The sequence below is a fragment of the Anopheles gambiae genome, chromosome 3 (assembly GCF_943734735.2).
Source record: "Anopheles gambiae chromosome 3, idAnoGambNW_F1_1, whole genome shotgun sequence".
Classification (NCBI taxonomy): Eukaryota; Metazoa; Arthropoda; class Insecta; order Diptera; family Culicidae; genus Anopheles; species Anopheles gambiae.
The window spans coordinates 77,954,176-77,966,899 of NC_064602.1; the positions used below are offsets into that span (position 1 = coordinate 77,954,176).

General features: G+C 41.9%; 1 protein-coding gene, 1 long non-coding RNA gene and 1 other non-coding gene across 3 annotated transcripts; 1 reads left to right on the forward strand and 2 right to left on the reverse strand.

Annotated features, from left to right (window-relative positions):
• Positions 1 to 247: 247 nt before the first annotated feature.
• Positions 248 to 320, reverse strand: Trnav-aac (transfer RNA valine (anticodon AAC)). The gene has a single exon. It is a non-coding gene; the product is annotated as a tRNA-Val (tRNA).
• A 1,855-nt stretch (positions 321 to 2,175) lies between these two features.
• On the reverse strand, positions 2,176 to 10,263 carry LOC133392995 (uncharacterized). Its single transcript, XR_009765948.1, has 3 exons — positions 10,069 to 10,263; positions 2,481 to 2,916; positions 2,176 to 2,386 (listed from the first exon to the last, which is right to left on the reverse strand). It is a non-coding gene; the product is annotated as an uncharacterized LOC133392995 (long non-coding RNA).
• On the forward strand, positions 2,882 to 7,214 carry LOC133392991 (zinc finger protein 397-like). Its single transcript, XM_061655749.1, has 4 exons — positions 2,882 to 3,297; positions 3,571 to 3,738; positions 6,035 to 6,095; positions 6,169 to 7,214. Exons 1-4 carry the CDS (start codon positions 3,275 to 3,277, stop codon positions 6,898 to 6,900), a joined length of 984 nt encoding a protein of 327 aa, XP_061511733.1. The 5' UTR covers positions 2,882 to 3,274; the 3' UTR covers positions 6,901 to 7,214.
• Positions 10,264 to 12,724: the final 2,461 nt, after the last annotated feature.

A 12,724-nucleotide genomic window follows, 5' to 3' on the forward strand; every position in this document is an offset into this window, starting at 1 on the left:
GCCATGCAGTGGGGAAAGCATCGACTGGCCAACTGAAGAGAAAGTACGACAAAGAAACAGAGCGAAGCGTATGGAACAATACGATCGAATCTCCCTTCCAGGGTGGGGTGAACCAAAGCAATGTAGAGAAACGAGATCAGAAAGGTAAGCATGGTAAAAATACATCCAAAATGTTATGCCTCTGTCCTCTACCATCATTATCAATGTATACTACCAGTTTAGAATGAAGATCTATTCACGAAAAAAATGTTTCCGCCCGGGATTGAACCGGGGGCCTTCCGCGTGTTAGGCGGATGTGATAACCACTACACCACGGAAACTTGCATCTGTTGTTCTCCATGTATTTGTGAGGTTTAGACAAAGCTTAACATCCATTGTTAGATGATAAGATTCAGTCTTTTGCTCTAGCTCAAAGATCGGTCACGTAAAACAAATCGAAACTGTTTCACCATCGTACGCAAATGGCAACCAGAACATACGCAAATGAAGCATGTTTCGCATGAGAGCATGTGCTTGGAAAACGAAATGAAAATATAAATAAATCAACAAATCATAATACATAATACCTTTAGCCGTTTCAACAAACGTTGATCGTGGCCCAACCCGAAGGCCAATCCGCGGTACAGGTGAATGATTATTGAATATGTTCATGACTCATTAGGGTAATTGAATCCTTTGGGTGAGCTCCATACACTGCATCGACGTTGGTGGGAATGCTTTCTGAGTATTGGTTATTACTTTCTACGGTGATTTATGCAGTCAAACAATGCTGCCAACAAAACCATGGCGTCACATCCATTTAATTCACTCACAAGCAGGAATCCACTTCCCAAATTAATTGTAAACATGCCGATTCTTAGCGAGATTGCGTCGTTTTAAAGGATTTCTCTCCATATATTCCATGATGCACAACACATAACGAAACACCCTTTTTGCCCAAACCGACCACGTTACATCAATTCCAGCTCTTTTCTGGGAGGATTTTGTTCTATTGCGCTCCCTCGGCACCGATTGGCGATAGAAAAACAACTGCGAGGCAGTTTAAATTTAATTATAAACTGTTGTTTTTCTTCATCCTTGTGCAACCAAAAGCACACGCGGACTCTCACTCGGACCCGAGCCACATCGATGGAGGGATGAGAGAACCGTCATTCGTTACGGTGGAATGTGCCTTGCGGCCATATTGCACAACCAGACGATACGGCTGCCACATCCGGCGTTACAAAAACACGCAACCCAGCTCATGTCGATGTTTGTCTTAATCTTTCACGGTACCATGCCGGCTTTGCAGGGTGAATTGTGTTTGCTATTAGCCGTTGAATGGATAATTCCACGAGGATAGCAAAAAAACCTCCAAAACACGTCGGATGAGTGATTTTTTACATGAATATTCACCACCAATACAATCGATCGATACCCACACACAATCGCTCAATATATGAGATTTGAGGCAACGATACTCATCAGTTGAAGCGATTTGTAACACCTCCGCCATTGAATCCTCTACCCGATAGCTCACTAATCGGTTAATAAGGTTTTGCCAAATACATAAACTACCTTCTACCGTCAGTCTCGTCCCTCTCTAACCAACCATGAGTCCTCTCCCAAGGTTCCGTATGTGCATGTTCCCCTCCTGTGCTGAGACCCCCGGGAAGGAACATCAGAAAATCAGAGATTAGAGTGTTTTCCTTGGCATTATTTGGCCAATCGCTTTTCCGATAAACGTGATCTCCTCCATTTCGCTTCGTTGTCTCATCATGTACTGGTTCCCGTATGTCCTTGTCAATTAGCAATTGCGCATGGCACTGACGTCACGGCAAACGGAACAGGATGCGCTTCCTTTTCGCGTGCGCGGTACGTTATCTCTTTCATTCGACATCTCTCTTCTACAATTATCTCCTATTCTTTCACTGTCCTGAACAACTCTCTGGTGCCCCAGATTCGTTTCAAAGTACGACGAATAGAGAGCTCCATGGAAATCTCTTCTTTGTGATCCACATGGAAGAAGGAGAAGGACACTTACCCGTGTCTCCATGCTGCTCCAACACTATTTATGGAGCCATTTTGTTCGAACAGAAGAGATAAATACATAATCCTTCTAATTTTCCTAAATCAGTAATCGTTCTCACCTTGTCCGTCGACCTTCGAAAAGCTCACCTGAAGATAACAAGCGCGTAGGAGTTCGGCAACACATTATATTTCATAGGAAGTACATAGGAAGAGCTCCATGTTCACATAAATGACAACCATTACAAACGACTCCATTTCCTCCACTCCAAACACCTTGTCCTCCCGTAGAATTGTAAATCAGATTTGGAAAATAAATAATCGCTTATGTGCAGCGCGCGCGTGTCTTCATGAAATGATCCGAAACTGGCCAGAGAGCCTGAAAGAGACCAAAGATATGAGAGAAAGAGTCAAAATATTGTGAGAAGTGAGCTTTCCTATTACCAATTTTCCATTTTTCCTTTCTTACTCACTCCTTTCTGTTGTTCCGCAATTCGCTCCGACAAGGTCCCAGCAGGTCCGCGGATTATGTGCAGATCAGTGTCGTGTGTCCTGCCTTACCAACAGACGGGGTATGGTGGAAGGGCACGCCAGAATGATCCCTTCTCTTTCTGCTGTTTTCCATCGTCCTTTTTCTAGCTTCAGCGGTACCGTCGCACACATAAGCATTAGATTTGTTTACCTTGCTGCCTTCGCTCCGGATTTTCTACTTTGTGCAACGCCATCCTCGTGGCGCAGGGAAATTACTGGGGTACGTGGAAGGACTTCCCTTCAACCGGACCATCCAGGAAAGGAGCTACTTTGATGGCGTCAAACTGTGCCAGCCTCACTTTTGCGCGAACTGTCGAATGGAATTGGTGTGACTGGGGAGTTGACATCAGTTGGACCCGTTGCCATCGTAACGTGAACCTGTCAGTGAAGGCCAAGAATCGTATTCTGTGCATCATAGTAGCTAGGCAAGTGATAAAGAAAGGACAATTGACGACATGGCGGAGAAGTGTATTGCGAACATCGAATCTTTAAATCAAGCAGAATATAGCTTTTTTGTTAAGTAGTGAATCAAACATTCCCCATTGTATTGAACCCGGAAGAACATTTTAATCTTCTATCCCGGATATTTGTGTTACTTTATGTGAATATGACCTGCCGAAAAAAATAGAGACTCTTGCAAAAAAACGTTTCTCTGTCGCGTGTATTGTTCGCTTCAACTCTCCGGTATTGGAAACAAACTATTCCTATCATCCCGGAGCGGAAGTAACAACTTAAAATGGATTGGGACATCGTTGACATGTAAGTAGATTAGTTTTTGGTTTCCCTTTTAATGTTTTGAATCAACTAATTGGCCTTTAAATCCCTGATGACTTATTTTCTTTGTAATTCCTCGACCCTAATGAACATTCTTGCCGATGTATTCCATGACGAACAGATAACATTTTTACGGATCGTTGACATGCAGTCAGTTTATATATTGATTTCTAATTGAACCTGAAAATAAGATCTTTTGGAAGATTCACAACCGTCCAGCGCTTAAATCTCTCTTTTTTTATTTCCGGTCCTTTTCAGCTCTAATTTCCTCCCCGAGAACCAGGAGCTAGACATTGGCATTCAATCAATCCTGCTGAGGGAATCGAGCTTCATCACAACACTTCCACAGGCTGAGGACGAATCTTCAGAATGCCACAACACACCAATGATCCATTCTTCTTCATCTTGGAAGCCTTCTAAATGCATGTAAGTACACCAACACTGCCTAATCTACGCGGAAATGAGCGTTTTGTCGATCCCAAGGATTAAGAAATTACATTCACACAATTTGAGGTTGATAAATACTCACAGCGACAAACGAAACGAACCCTTCCCTCAACTACCATTCCGTCGAAAACTATTTGTTTGCTAAACGTACCAACCCTGGTGTGGATTAGCAGACGATAAATGAGTTCCTGGGATCTTTGTACTTTGTACTGGTAGTTGTGGAGGGTGGGTGGAGGGAGCTTTTGTCGTTCGCTTTTCGGTTGTTGACATGGTTCCTGATTTTATCATTCGGTCGATACTGGACGGCTTCCTTAAAGTCAACACAATACAGCATCCCATTCAACGAACCCAACAATCAGGTCAGGATGGGATATGATATGAACGCCAACCTCCTCTTTCAATTCAGGTGGAAAAAGTGTGTCGGGAAAAATACTTTTTACTGCGAAAGCGTGTGCAACGAACATAAATTATAACTGAACATGATTGGCTTCATTTGCGGATATGAATACGTAATGGAGTGTTGTGGAATGGAAAATAGTGGATTATTTCGCCGCAGTTATCATGGAGAAACATAACAAATGAATCCATAAACATGCATGACTGTGTGCTATGTTGTAAAAAATGGAAAATATAAATTGATTCTTCTCTAATTTATTCATTACTATTGAAAAGACTTTAAAGTAAACCTCAAAGGTTAAGAAATCTGTTCCTCAAAAGAGGTTTCCTTACAGAAAGGCTTCACGCTCACACTTTCTGCAAACACACGTGTGACGAAAACTTTCTAGTCCGAACCACCCCTTATCCTTATCTCCTTATCCTTCCTGTATTGGTCACGTTGTTTAGTCTTATGAAACATTCAATCCACAGAGTCGTAGAAACGTTCTCATCCTCCTGTGTTTGCTAACTTCACCAACACCAAGCTACAGCATCAACTTTTGTGCAACTTTCCTTCTTTCAAGTCAACCGATGAGTGACCAGATGATTGGGAAACTAGAAACAATCGGAAAAGCAGGACAAAGTTTCATTATTTCATACATTTTTAACCATCCAGAATGGAATGGGAAAAGGATTTGTTCAGAGAAATTGATGGATCGGTTGTTTGTCATTAGAAATTGGTTTGATTTTGACTTGAGATGTTTGATTGGGAGAAAACATAACTTCATTTCCGTATTACCTATTTATTTAAGGAAAATCAGGTCCAAAATTTTCCCATTTTTCCATTTCCATAAGGCATTTTGAAGCCGTATAAACCTCCAACGCGATTTATAAAAACGATTTTATTTGCAGGAAATCAACGCCATAATTATCCAAAGAAGGAGATTGCATTAATTACTTCATAAGGCTTCTGCAAGATACTTGTTGCAAGAAAAATCCTACTTTACCTTTAACGAAGTTTTCCAAAAACTCAAACAAACGTGATTCGGTACATTAAGAGATATTGGAGCAGCAAAAAAACTCTCCCCATCGGTGCCAGACGTGTTTTTTCAGCGGAAACCCTGAGCATTTTTAACGAGAACCCAAAGACAACAATAACTCGCTGCTAATTAACGCTATTTGCATGGGCACAGTCCGGAAGAATCCGTGAAAAAGACAGCTTCGTTACTCGACAGCCAGTTGAACGAATTGATATTACGCGAATTTACGTTGAAGTTGCGGGATATTGCATGATTTATGAACCTTTGCATCCATCTGTGAGAATAACTCCCCAATCAGACCTATTTGCCTGACCCTTTATGAATCGGGAAATGCTCCGTGACGGAAAGTTTTGTGCTCGAAACAATCGAAAAGGTTAGAAGAGTGTTTGTTTTTACAATGGTGTATGTTCAATTCACACACTATTATTATGCACCCTACATTTATTGGAAAACTCTTCAACCATGTTCAAATCGCTCAGAGTCTGCTCTTCTACAAACGACTCTCTCCGCTGCGCTTTCCCTCCAAGGACATTTTTCCAAAGGGGCGTTGCCAGACGATGGACCAATCAGTGCTCTGTTCTCTTCTCGGAGGGTACGGAAAAAGGACTCAAACAGAAGCAAACTGGATGTCTCTCACAGCTGTTCAAACTGAGATGAGATTCCATCGCACTTAGTGAGAGTCTCCTCCATGCTGACGGGTTAGTTCGCTACATTTGCTATTTGTTTGCGGTTGAGTTTAGATATTCTACAGGCTGATGATATATTCCAATAAAGATTCATTCCAATCACTTCATTCCCGACGGCATTTGATTACAGACACAGTTATACAGTTGTTGTGAATAATATTGTTTGTGTTTCAGATCTCCAGCGTCGAAGCTTCGTGATTCCCACCAGTTGTCCGACACAACGTCCTGTTTAGAGGTATGCAACCTTCTCTTATGATATTTACTACTTCAACCACTGATCTTCATTTCAATCCCTTTTCACTTTTCAGGAGATGGAAGTATCACGCGACATGTTCGAGGAACCCAACGACAGTTTGAACAAGAATGACGTTCCCATTTCACCTCCAGACAACTGCTCCAGAGATTCTAGTCTACGTGACAAACAACTCCACACTGACAACAACCTCCAGCCGGGGGACGAAAGGCCTTTCCGGTGTGCCATCTGTCCCAAGGCGTTCCGGCTTTCCTCCACACTGTCCGCACACAAGAAGCTGCACGACCAAAGAGGACCCGGTCTACGGTGTGAGACGTGTGGACGAGCCTTCACGCAACCCAGCGCTCTCTCCAGCCATCGACTGCTGCATCGGTCGGATCGGCCACATAGCTGCAGCCTCTGTGGAAAGCAGTTCGTTCGGCTGCATGCCCTCAAGACACACGTGCTTAGTCACGCGAACGAACGACCCTACGAGTGTGACCAGTGTGGAAAAGCTTTTACCGAAAAGCACGTGCTCGTACGCCATCGCAAGACGCACAGTGACGACCGGCCCCATGAGTGTGCCGTTTGCTCGAAGGCCTTCAAGGAGCGGTATGACCTACTGCGCCACACGCTCATTCACAGTGGACTGCGGCCGCACAAGTGTCCCGATTGCTCCAAAACCTTCGTCCAATCCAATGCACTGGTTAAGCATCGAAAGTGTCACGAACGGGAACGCACCGTTGGCCGTCATCAGTTGAACGCAGCTTCCTTTGCTGTAACTAGGGTCGAAACTACGTGTTGCTAAGTGGAACAGTGACGGAGCGAGAAGCAACAAATGTTAATGTTGATTTGCAGAGTGTAAATAGAAACGTGTTTGAGAAAATGTTATTGTGAGTGTCTTTGGAACAGCATTCAGAGGAAGTGTACAGTTAAATAAAGTGTGTATATATTCACAGACATGCTTCTGAGTCATCTTAATAATGGTTTCATATGGAATATTAAATTGTCGGACGCTCTGAAAATGAAGAAAGACGAAAATGAATGTTTTTCTTGTTTAAGTGACACTATTGAACAAAGTCACTTTACATTCCCTCACTAAATTACCTACGCAAACAACTGATGTCACCCCAAACCAATAGGGACGTTGTTGCTCCATTCCACAATGCCCCACAGTCCCAAAGGAAGGATTTGATGGAACCACTCTTCAAAGACTACTCCTTCTTGCCCAGCGTGGTTCGGCTGATTGTTAAGTAAACATTTTGAAGAGGCAGATTGTCCTGCAACGAAAATACCTTTAATAAGTTTGCACAGGAGAGTACAATGCCAATAGTTACGGAGATTGAGAAGCGAATCTTGACATGCTCTTTCCCATCGCTGCTTCAAGTCACGGCGGTGGCAGCATTTGAGATGCTTTCTATTTGCAGGATTTACAAAAAAGGATTTACATCTCAGGCGCTTTCAACACATTTTAGTGCTTGTGGCTTATACCGTGGCCATGGTACGAAAAAAGGCTCTTTGGTAGTAGACGCAAATCAACGACGGATTATTTTTGAAAATGGTGTTTGCCTTCAGCTATGATGGACTTTTTTTCATTCCACGCAGTTTGCATCGCACAAAAAAAGACGTTGTTATTTTTCCATATTTCCCAAATTATGCATGCAAAACGATCCACATCGGAAGTGTATTTTTAGGATACATTCGAAAAAATCTGAAGGTAATAGGAAACCAAAAGTGGGTGTTTCTACGAAAGCCGTTTTTTATGTAGTTAATGGTTATTGTTTCTGCTTGTTTGCTTCATCCAATGTTTTATCGATTTGCACAAAATATGGAAATACAGTATCCGGGATTTTTTTCATCACATTCAGCCCTTTTCACAAGTAAAGTTCGAATTATTATAAGCACTCTTCTATATCGTGAGGCCGTAGCTATTAAAGAATAATTCCAAATAACTTGCTGAACGATTTCTTCCATCTTTGATCCTACACCGTATCTCCCATCATTCCACATTCCCTCTTACCAGCTCTGCGCCATTTGCAAAATATATGCTGGTTTGAAACACGTTTGAATCATGAATATGGCATAACGAATCTCGTGACAAAATGATTTGTGATGCGACGGTTGGATGATGATTTCAATATGCTCCGAAAATAGTCATCGCGATTCAGAATACGGAGCAACAGAGACACGACGGTAAACCATGTCGAACGTGCTTAAATGCATTCGGGCGTGGCATATAATCCTCGGCGCTTTCGTCAAACATCAAACCCTTCGTTATCATCATTACATCAATTATGCTGTAACTTTGACCGGGGAATACTAGGGGAATAGAACGTTGAACATTGTAATTGAAACCTTTGCCAGGGTTAGCGGCCCTTTTTCATGCCTTTTTGATTGGTGTGGTTCTCCCTAGACCGAAATAGATGAATTTTGCACGTAAAATAATTAATGGAGCCAGAAAACAAACCATCCTCATCTCATAAAATGGTTTAATGACAATATTGAGCGTTAAGCTCCAAACAATTGCACGCAAAAGAGGCCAACTCATTGTTCTGTGCACTAGTATCTTAATTAAAATTGACATTTTAAGGCTGATTTGTCCTATCTAACCAATTTCTGGGAAGAATTGACTTCATTTTTTATGAAATTACATGCACACGGAAACAATACATAAAGAATTTAAATAAACGATATGTCATCCACTCATCTAGAAGTAATAAATACCTTGTGAATTCTATATAGTATACCTTGTGAATATGCCTCCGGACATTTGCTAGGACAGAGATGCTTATCGTAAAATCACAATCTTCATTTCCATCACATCCAATCCACTTACCCTTTTCTAACACCATCAAATGACGAGAAGAAAATGCAAAAGTACTTTGCTCAGCTTACGTGACGACCACAACACCAAGCAGTAGTAGGCCACGTGCATGGATGGTAACGATTCGCTGGTCCCTGTGTGGGTATGTTTTTGTCACTTTGATTTGGCGTTAAAGAGCTTACTGATTCCGGATCAGACGAGGTGACGGTGGCGTACAGCCTTCGGGGTGTGTTTCTCATTTTGTGACACATTGTACATTGCCGCCGGTAGTTCCTGGTATTAACAAAATACACCGTGATGCTGAGTGAGGTGACAAATTGAAGTGTGGAAATTAATTTACTTAATGATTTTTAAATTAAGTGATTGCCTTAGCACCCTTTTCCGACTATTGGTTACTATCTCCTGACACTGAAGGGCAGGAATTAAAATCTGTTGAAAAATTTACTGACTTCCAGTGCTTTGATCAATATCTTATTACTTCAGTCCCACAAACAGCAAACAAGCAAACACTTCGTGTGCCTTCTGGACCAACGGAAATCTCCAGAACATCTCTATGGCCTACTCAAACACACTCTCGTAGCCCGGGATTATGTTTCCACTATTTACACATCAATTAATTCCCATAATGACTTCTTCCGATTGCTTGGCAGAAGCAGCCTAAAGCTGATCCTGTACCTATTTGACTGTCCTTTTGCCATTCTTTGAAGAAGAAAGTGCGCCTTCGAAATGAACAACAACTGAACCAACTCTTGCCTGAAGTGGTTGCCGCAGATTGCTTCCCACAAAGGTACTTCTGGCCCGAAAATTGATCCTTTACAGACACCTTTCCTTTTGGGACATATTCGTCCTCCGTTGATCTTTTCATTGCATTGCTGGTGGTTGCACAATGTGGTTCAATGGATGATGATTGTTACATTACAGACACCTGGCCATGGCTCGGGGTGAATTTCATTCAACTTCTAGGTTAACGTTGAATTGCAGACCATAAAGATTCGTTGAACAAAATGGATTATGATCCAATAATCCAAGAAATGGCATTATCTTTGGTGATGCCCACCAAAAAAAGAAAAAATCTCGATTTGAAACGAATGTAAACAACCGCATATGCAAACACCACGGTTTTTTTTTATTAGAATGAATATTCATACTTACTAGCAGTTTCCAAGCGGGACATTGTTATCAGATTGCTTTCAGCAACAATTTATTTACCTAATGGTCAATTTTCCACTCAAATGTTTACTCGATTTCAGGAACCAGCTTCTGCTTTGTTTACTCGATCGACGCACATCGATAGAATTTTGTGGAATGGTTTGACGTTTTGCTGCAGTGGCACATTCCATCCATGACGTCATATTGGGAGGCATTCAAGCTCCCCATGGAACGTTTTTTTTTTGCAACTTCCCAAAGACAAATCATTCGGCGCAAGGCCACGGAGCCACACCTGTACAATAAGTTATTAGGCGCAAAGCCACGGGAGTGACAAAATGCTGATTTTTTTTTCAAAACGTGAGCTTGTGTCATGAGCTTAGAGCCGGTCTCGTAGTACAGTCGTCAACTCGTAAGATTTAACAACATGCCCGTCATGGGTTCAATCCCCAAATAGATCGCGCCGCCATACGTGGGACTTGACTATCCTGCTATGGGGGGGAATCAATTAGTCACTGAAAGCCAAGCCCACAAGTGGTACAGGCAGGCCTTGACCGACAACGGTTGTTGAACCAAAGAAGAAGAAGAAGAGCTTGTGTCAAGGTGTATGGATATTAGGAGGTGAAGTGCCTGGGGTATACAAGGATAATCTATTTAGAAGGTTGATTTTTATCGCTTTGGCTGGGCGACATTGTGGGGGACCCCAAGCGCCACAGATTAAGCTTAAACGACTGGAAAATTTAATATCCATAGAAAAATAATGAAAGCTCCACAGCTTCATTGGTTTGATCAATAGATGGCGTATTACAACTCATCATTATATTGCTATCCTATTCTTGCAATGTGTTTCGACAAGTTTAATCTAATAATGACCTATATAGCCTTCTCACTTTCTAAGCAAAAACCCATATGAATGGTCGTGTGGTCAGATACGTGGGTATCAACACCAACGACCATTACTCAAATCTCACTTGCTTCAGGTGCTTGTGGTTTCGGTTGGAGTTTAGTATTTAAACAATCGTATCGCCGTTCTAGTTCTAGCGATGTATAACTTCAATGCGAAACCATACAACAGTACAGAGGAAATGAGAAAGCTCTCCTCCAAGCGATGAAGCTCAACTGGTTGCGGTATCCCACCAACAGAGAGCGCCACTAGCTTTTTTTTTCGCTTTTTTTAGAATGCATGAGTCGTTTGCCGTCTGCTAAACGAAGTCTTTCTATATTCCGTTTAGGTAGAGAACTTGAGTCGTTTAGAAGCCGTTTAGTGGTCGTTTAGTGGATTTGTGGCACTTGGGATGTTTTAAGTGGATGATTAGTCTTTTTTTTTGGTTTACTTACGTTTCTTTCAAAAGTTATGTACATTTTTCAATGGTTTTGCTTGTTGTATAAAAATATATGTTGACGATCTATAAAATACAGTGGAGCGCCGTTTATCCGGGCTTCTCGGGACTTGACCTCGCCCGGATAAGCGAAAAACACGGATAATGAGTCAAATGATATATTTTATCACCAATTCCTGGTTGTTTTTTGGAAATTTTTCCGACTTTTTGATAAAAATAATACAGTTTTTATTAATTTCATGTTTTTCGAAAGAGAATTTTTAAAATTTACCATGAATTATAGTGTTTTTTGTTATGACAATGTGCTATTATAACCGCTTTTTCAAATATCCTCCTCATAACGCAATGTCACTTTTGTATTGAACTGTCATTTCTCAACAGCACGGATAAACGGAAAGCCGGATAAAAGGTACCCGGATAAACGGCGCTCCACTGTATGCTCATGATGTTTTATTAAAAACCGGCTCCGACCGGCTCCAGACAACTTCGGAACCTCCTCCACTCCAACCCAACGGAGCCGGCTCCACACCCACGGCTCCGAAGCTGAATCCGCTCCAGTTACTCCGAAACCTACTCCGCACCAACGACTCCGCGCTCACGGCCCTGGAGGCAGTTTTTGCAGACCGGCTTTTTTTTACCAAAAAAATCATGTTCAATAAAGTTTCAATCGGGAAGATCCATAATTAGCTGAGTAAATAATGTTGAAAGGAATCTATACAAAAATCGATAAGTGTTGAACATTGTTCAACAATCACACAATCACATCGGGTGTTAGCTTCTACACTTGCGAGAAGATAGATTCGTTTTTTACGCTATCATACAATGCCGTCCCTATTGAAACGTTAGTCCAGAGCCGTTGGTTCGAAGCCGTTGATTCACCGCCGGCTCCGGAGCCATTGATTCGTCGCTGGCTCCGGGGCTGTTGATGCGGACTCGGCTCCGGAGCTGTTGGTGTGGATCCGACTCTGGAGCCGTGGGTGCCGAGCCGACTTCGGAGCCATTGGTGCGCTTCAAAACACCCATCCCTATTCGGCAGTAACACTATGACAAAAGTATGAATGTGTGTGTTAACTTTCAGCCAATTCTATTCTTGTAGTGGTTAGTATCATTTTAAAAGAGATTATTTCAGTGTTAAATTCAAAATATTGTTACACTGTAATACAACATTTGAAACAAAAAAAAAGACATAAGTATCCTCTCAAAACATGTGGCAAGGCCGGTTGGGGTGTTGGAGTTGCAGCACATTTTTGATTGAAAAAAATATTCATAGGATTTGTAAAATTCTAATTTTACAACGATATGTTATAAAACATTATTGTGAC

Excerpts from the sequence above, each read along its gene's own strand:
- LOC133392991 (XM_061655749.1), top strand. The coding sequence starts at position 3,275 with ATGGATTGGGACATCGTTGACAT. Across the intron at positions 3,298-3,570 it reads GATTGGGACATCGTTGACAT|CTCTAATTTCCTCCCCGAGA; the intron begins GTAAGTAGATTA and ends GGTCCTTTTCAG. Across the intron at positions 6,096-6,168 it reads ACACAACGTCCTGTTTAGAG|GAGATGGAAGTATCACGCGA; the intron begins GTATGCAACCTT and ends TTCACTTTTCAG.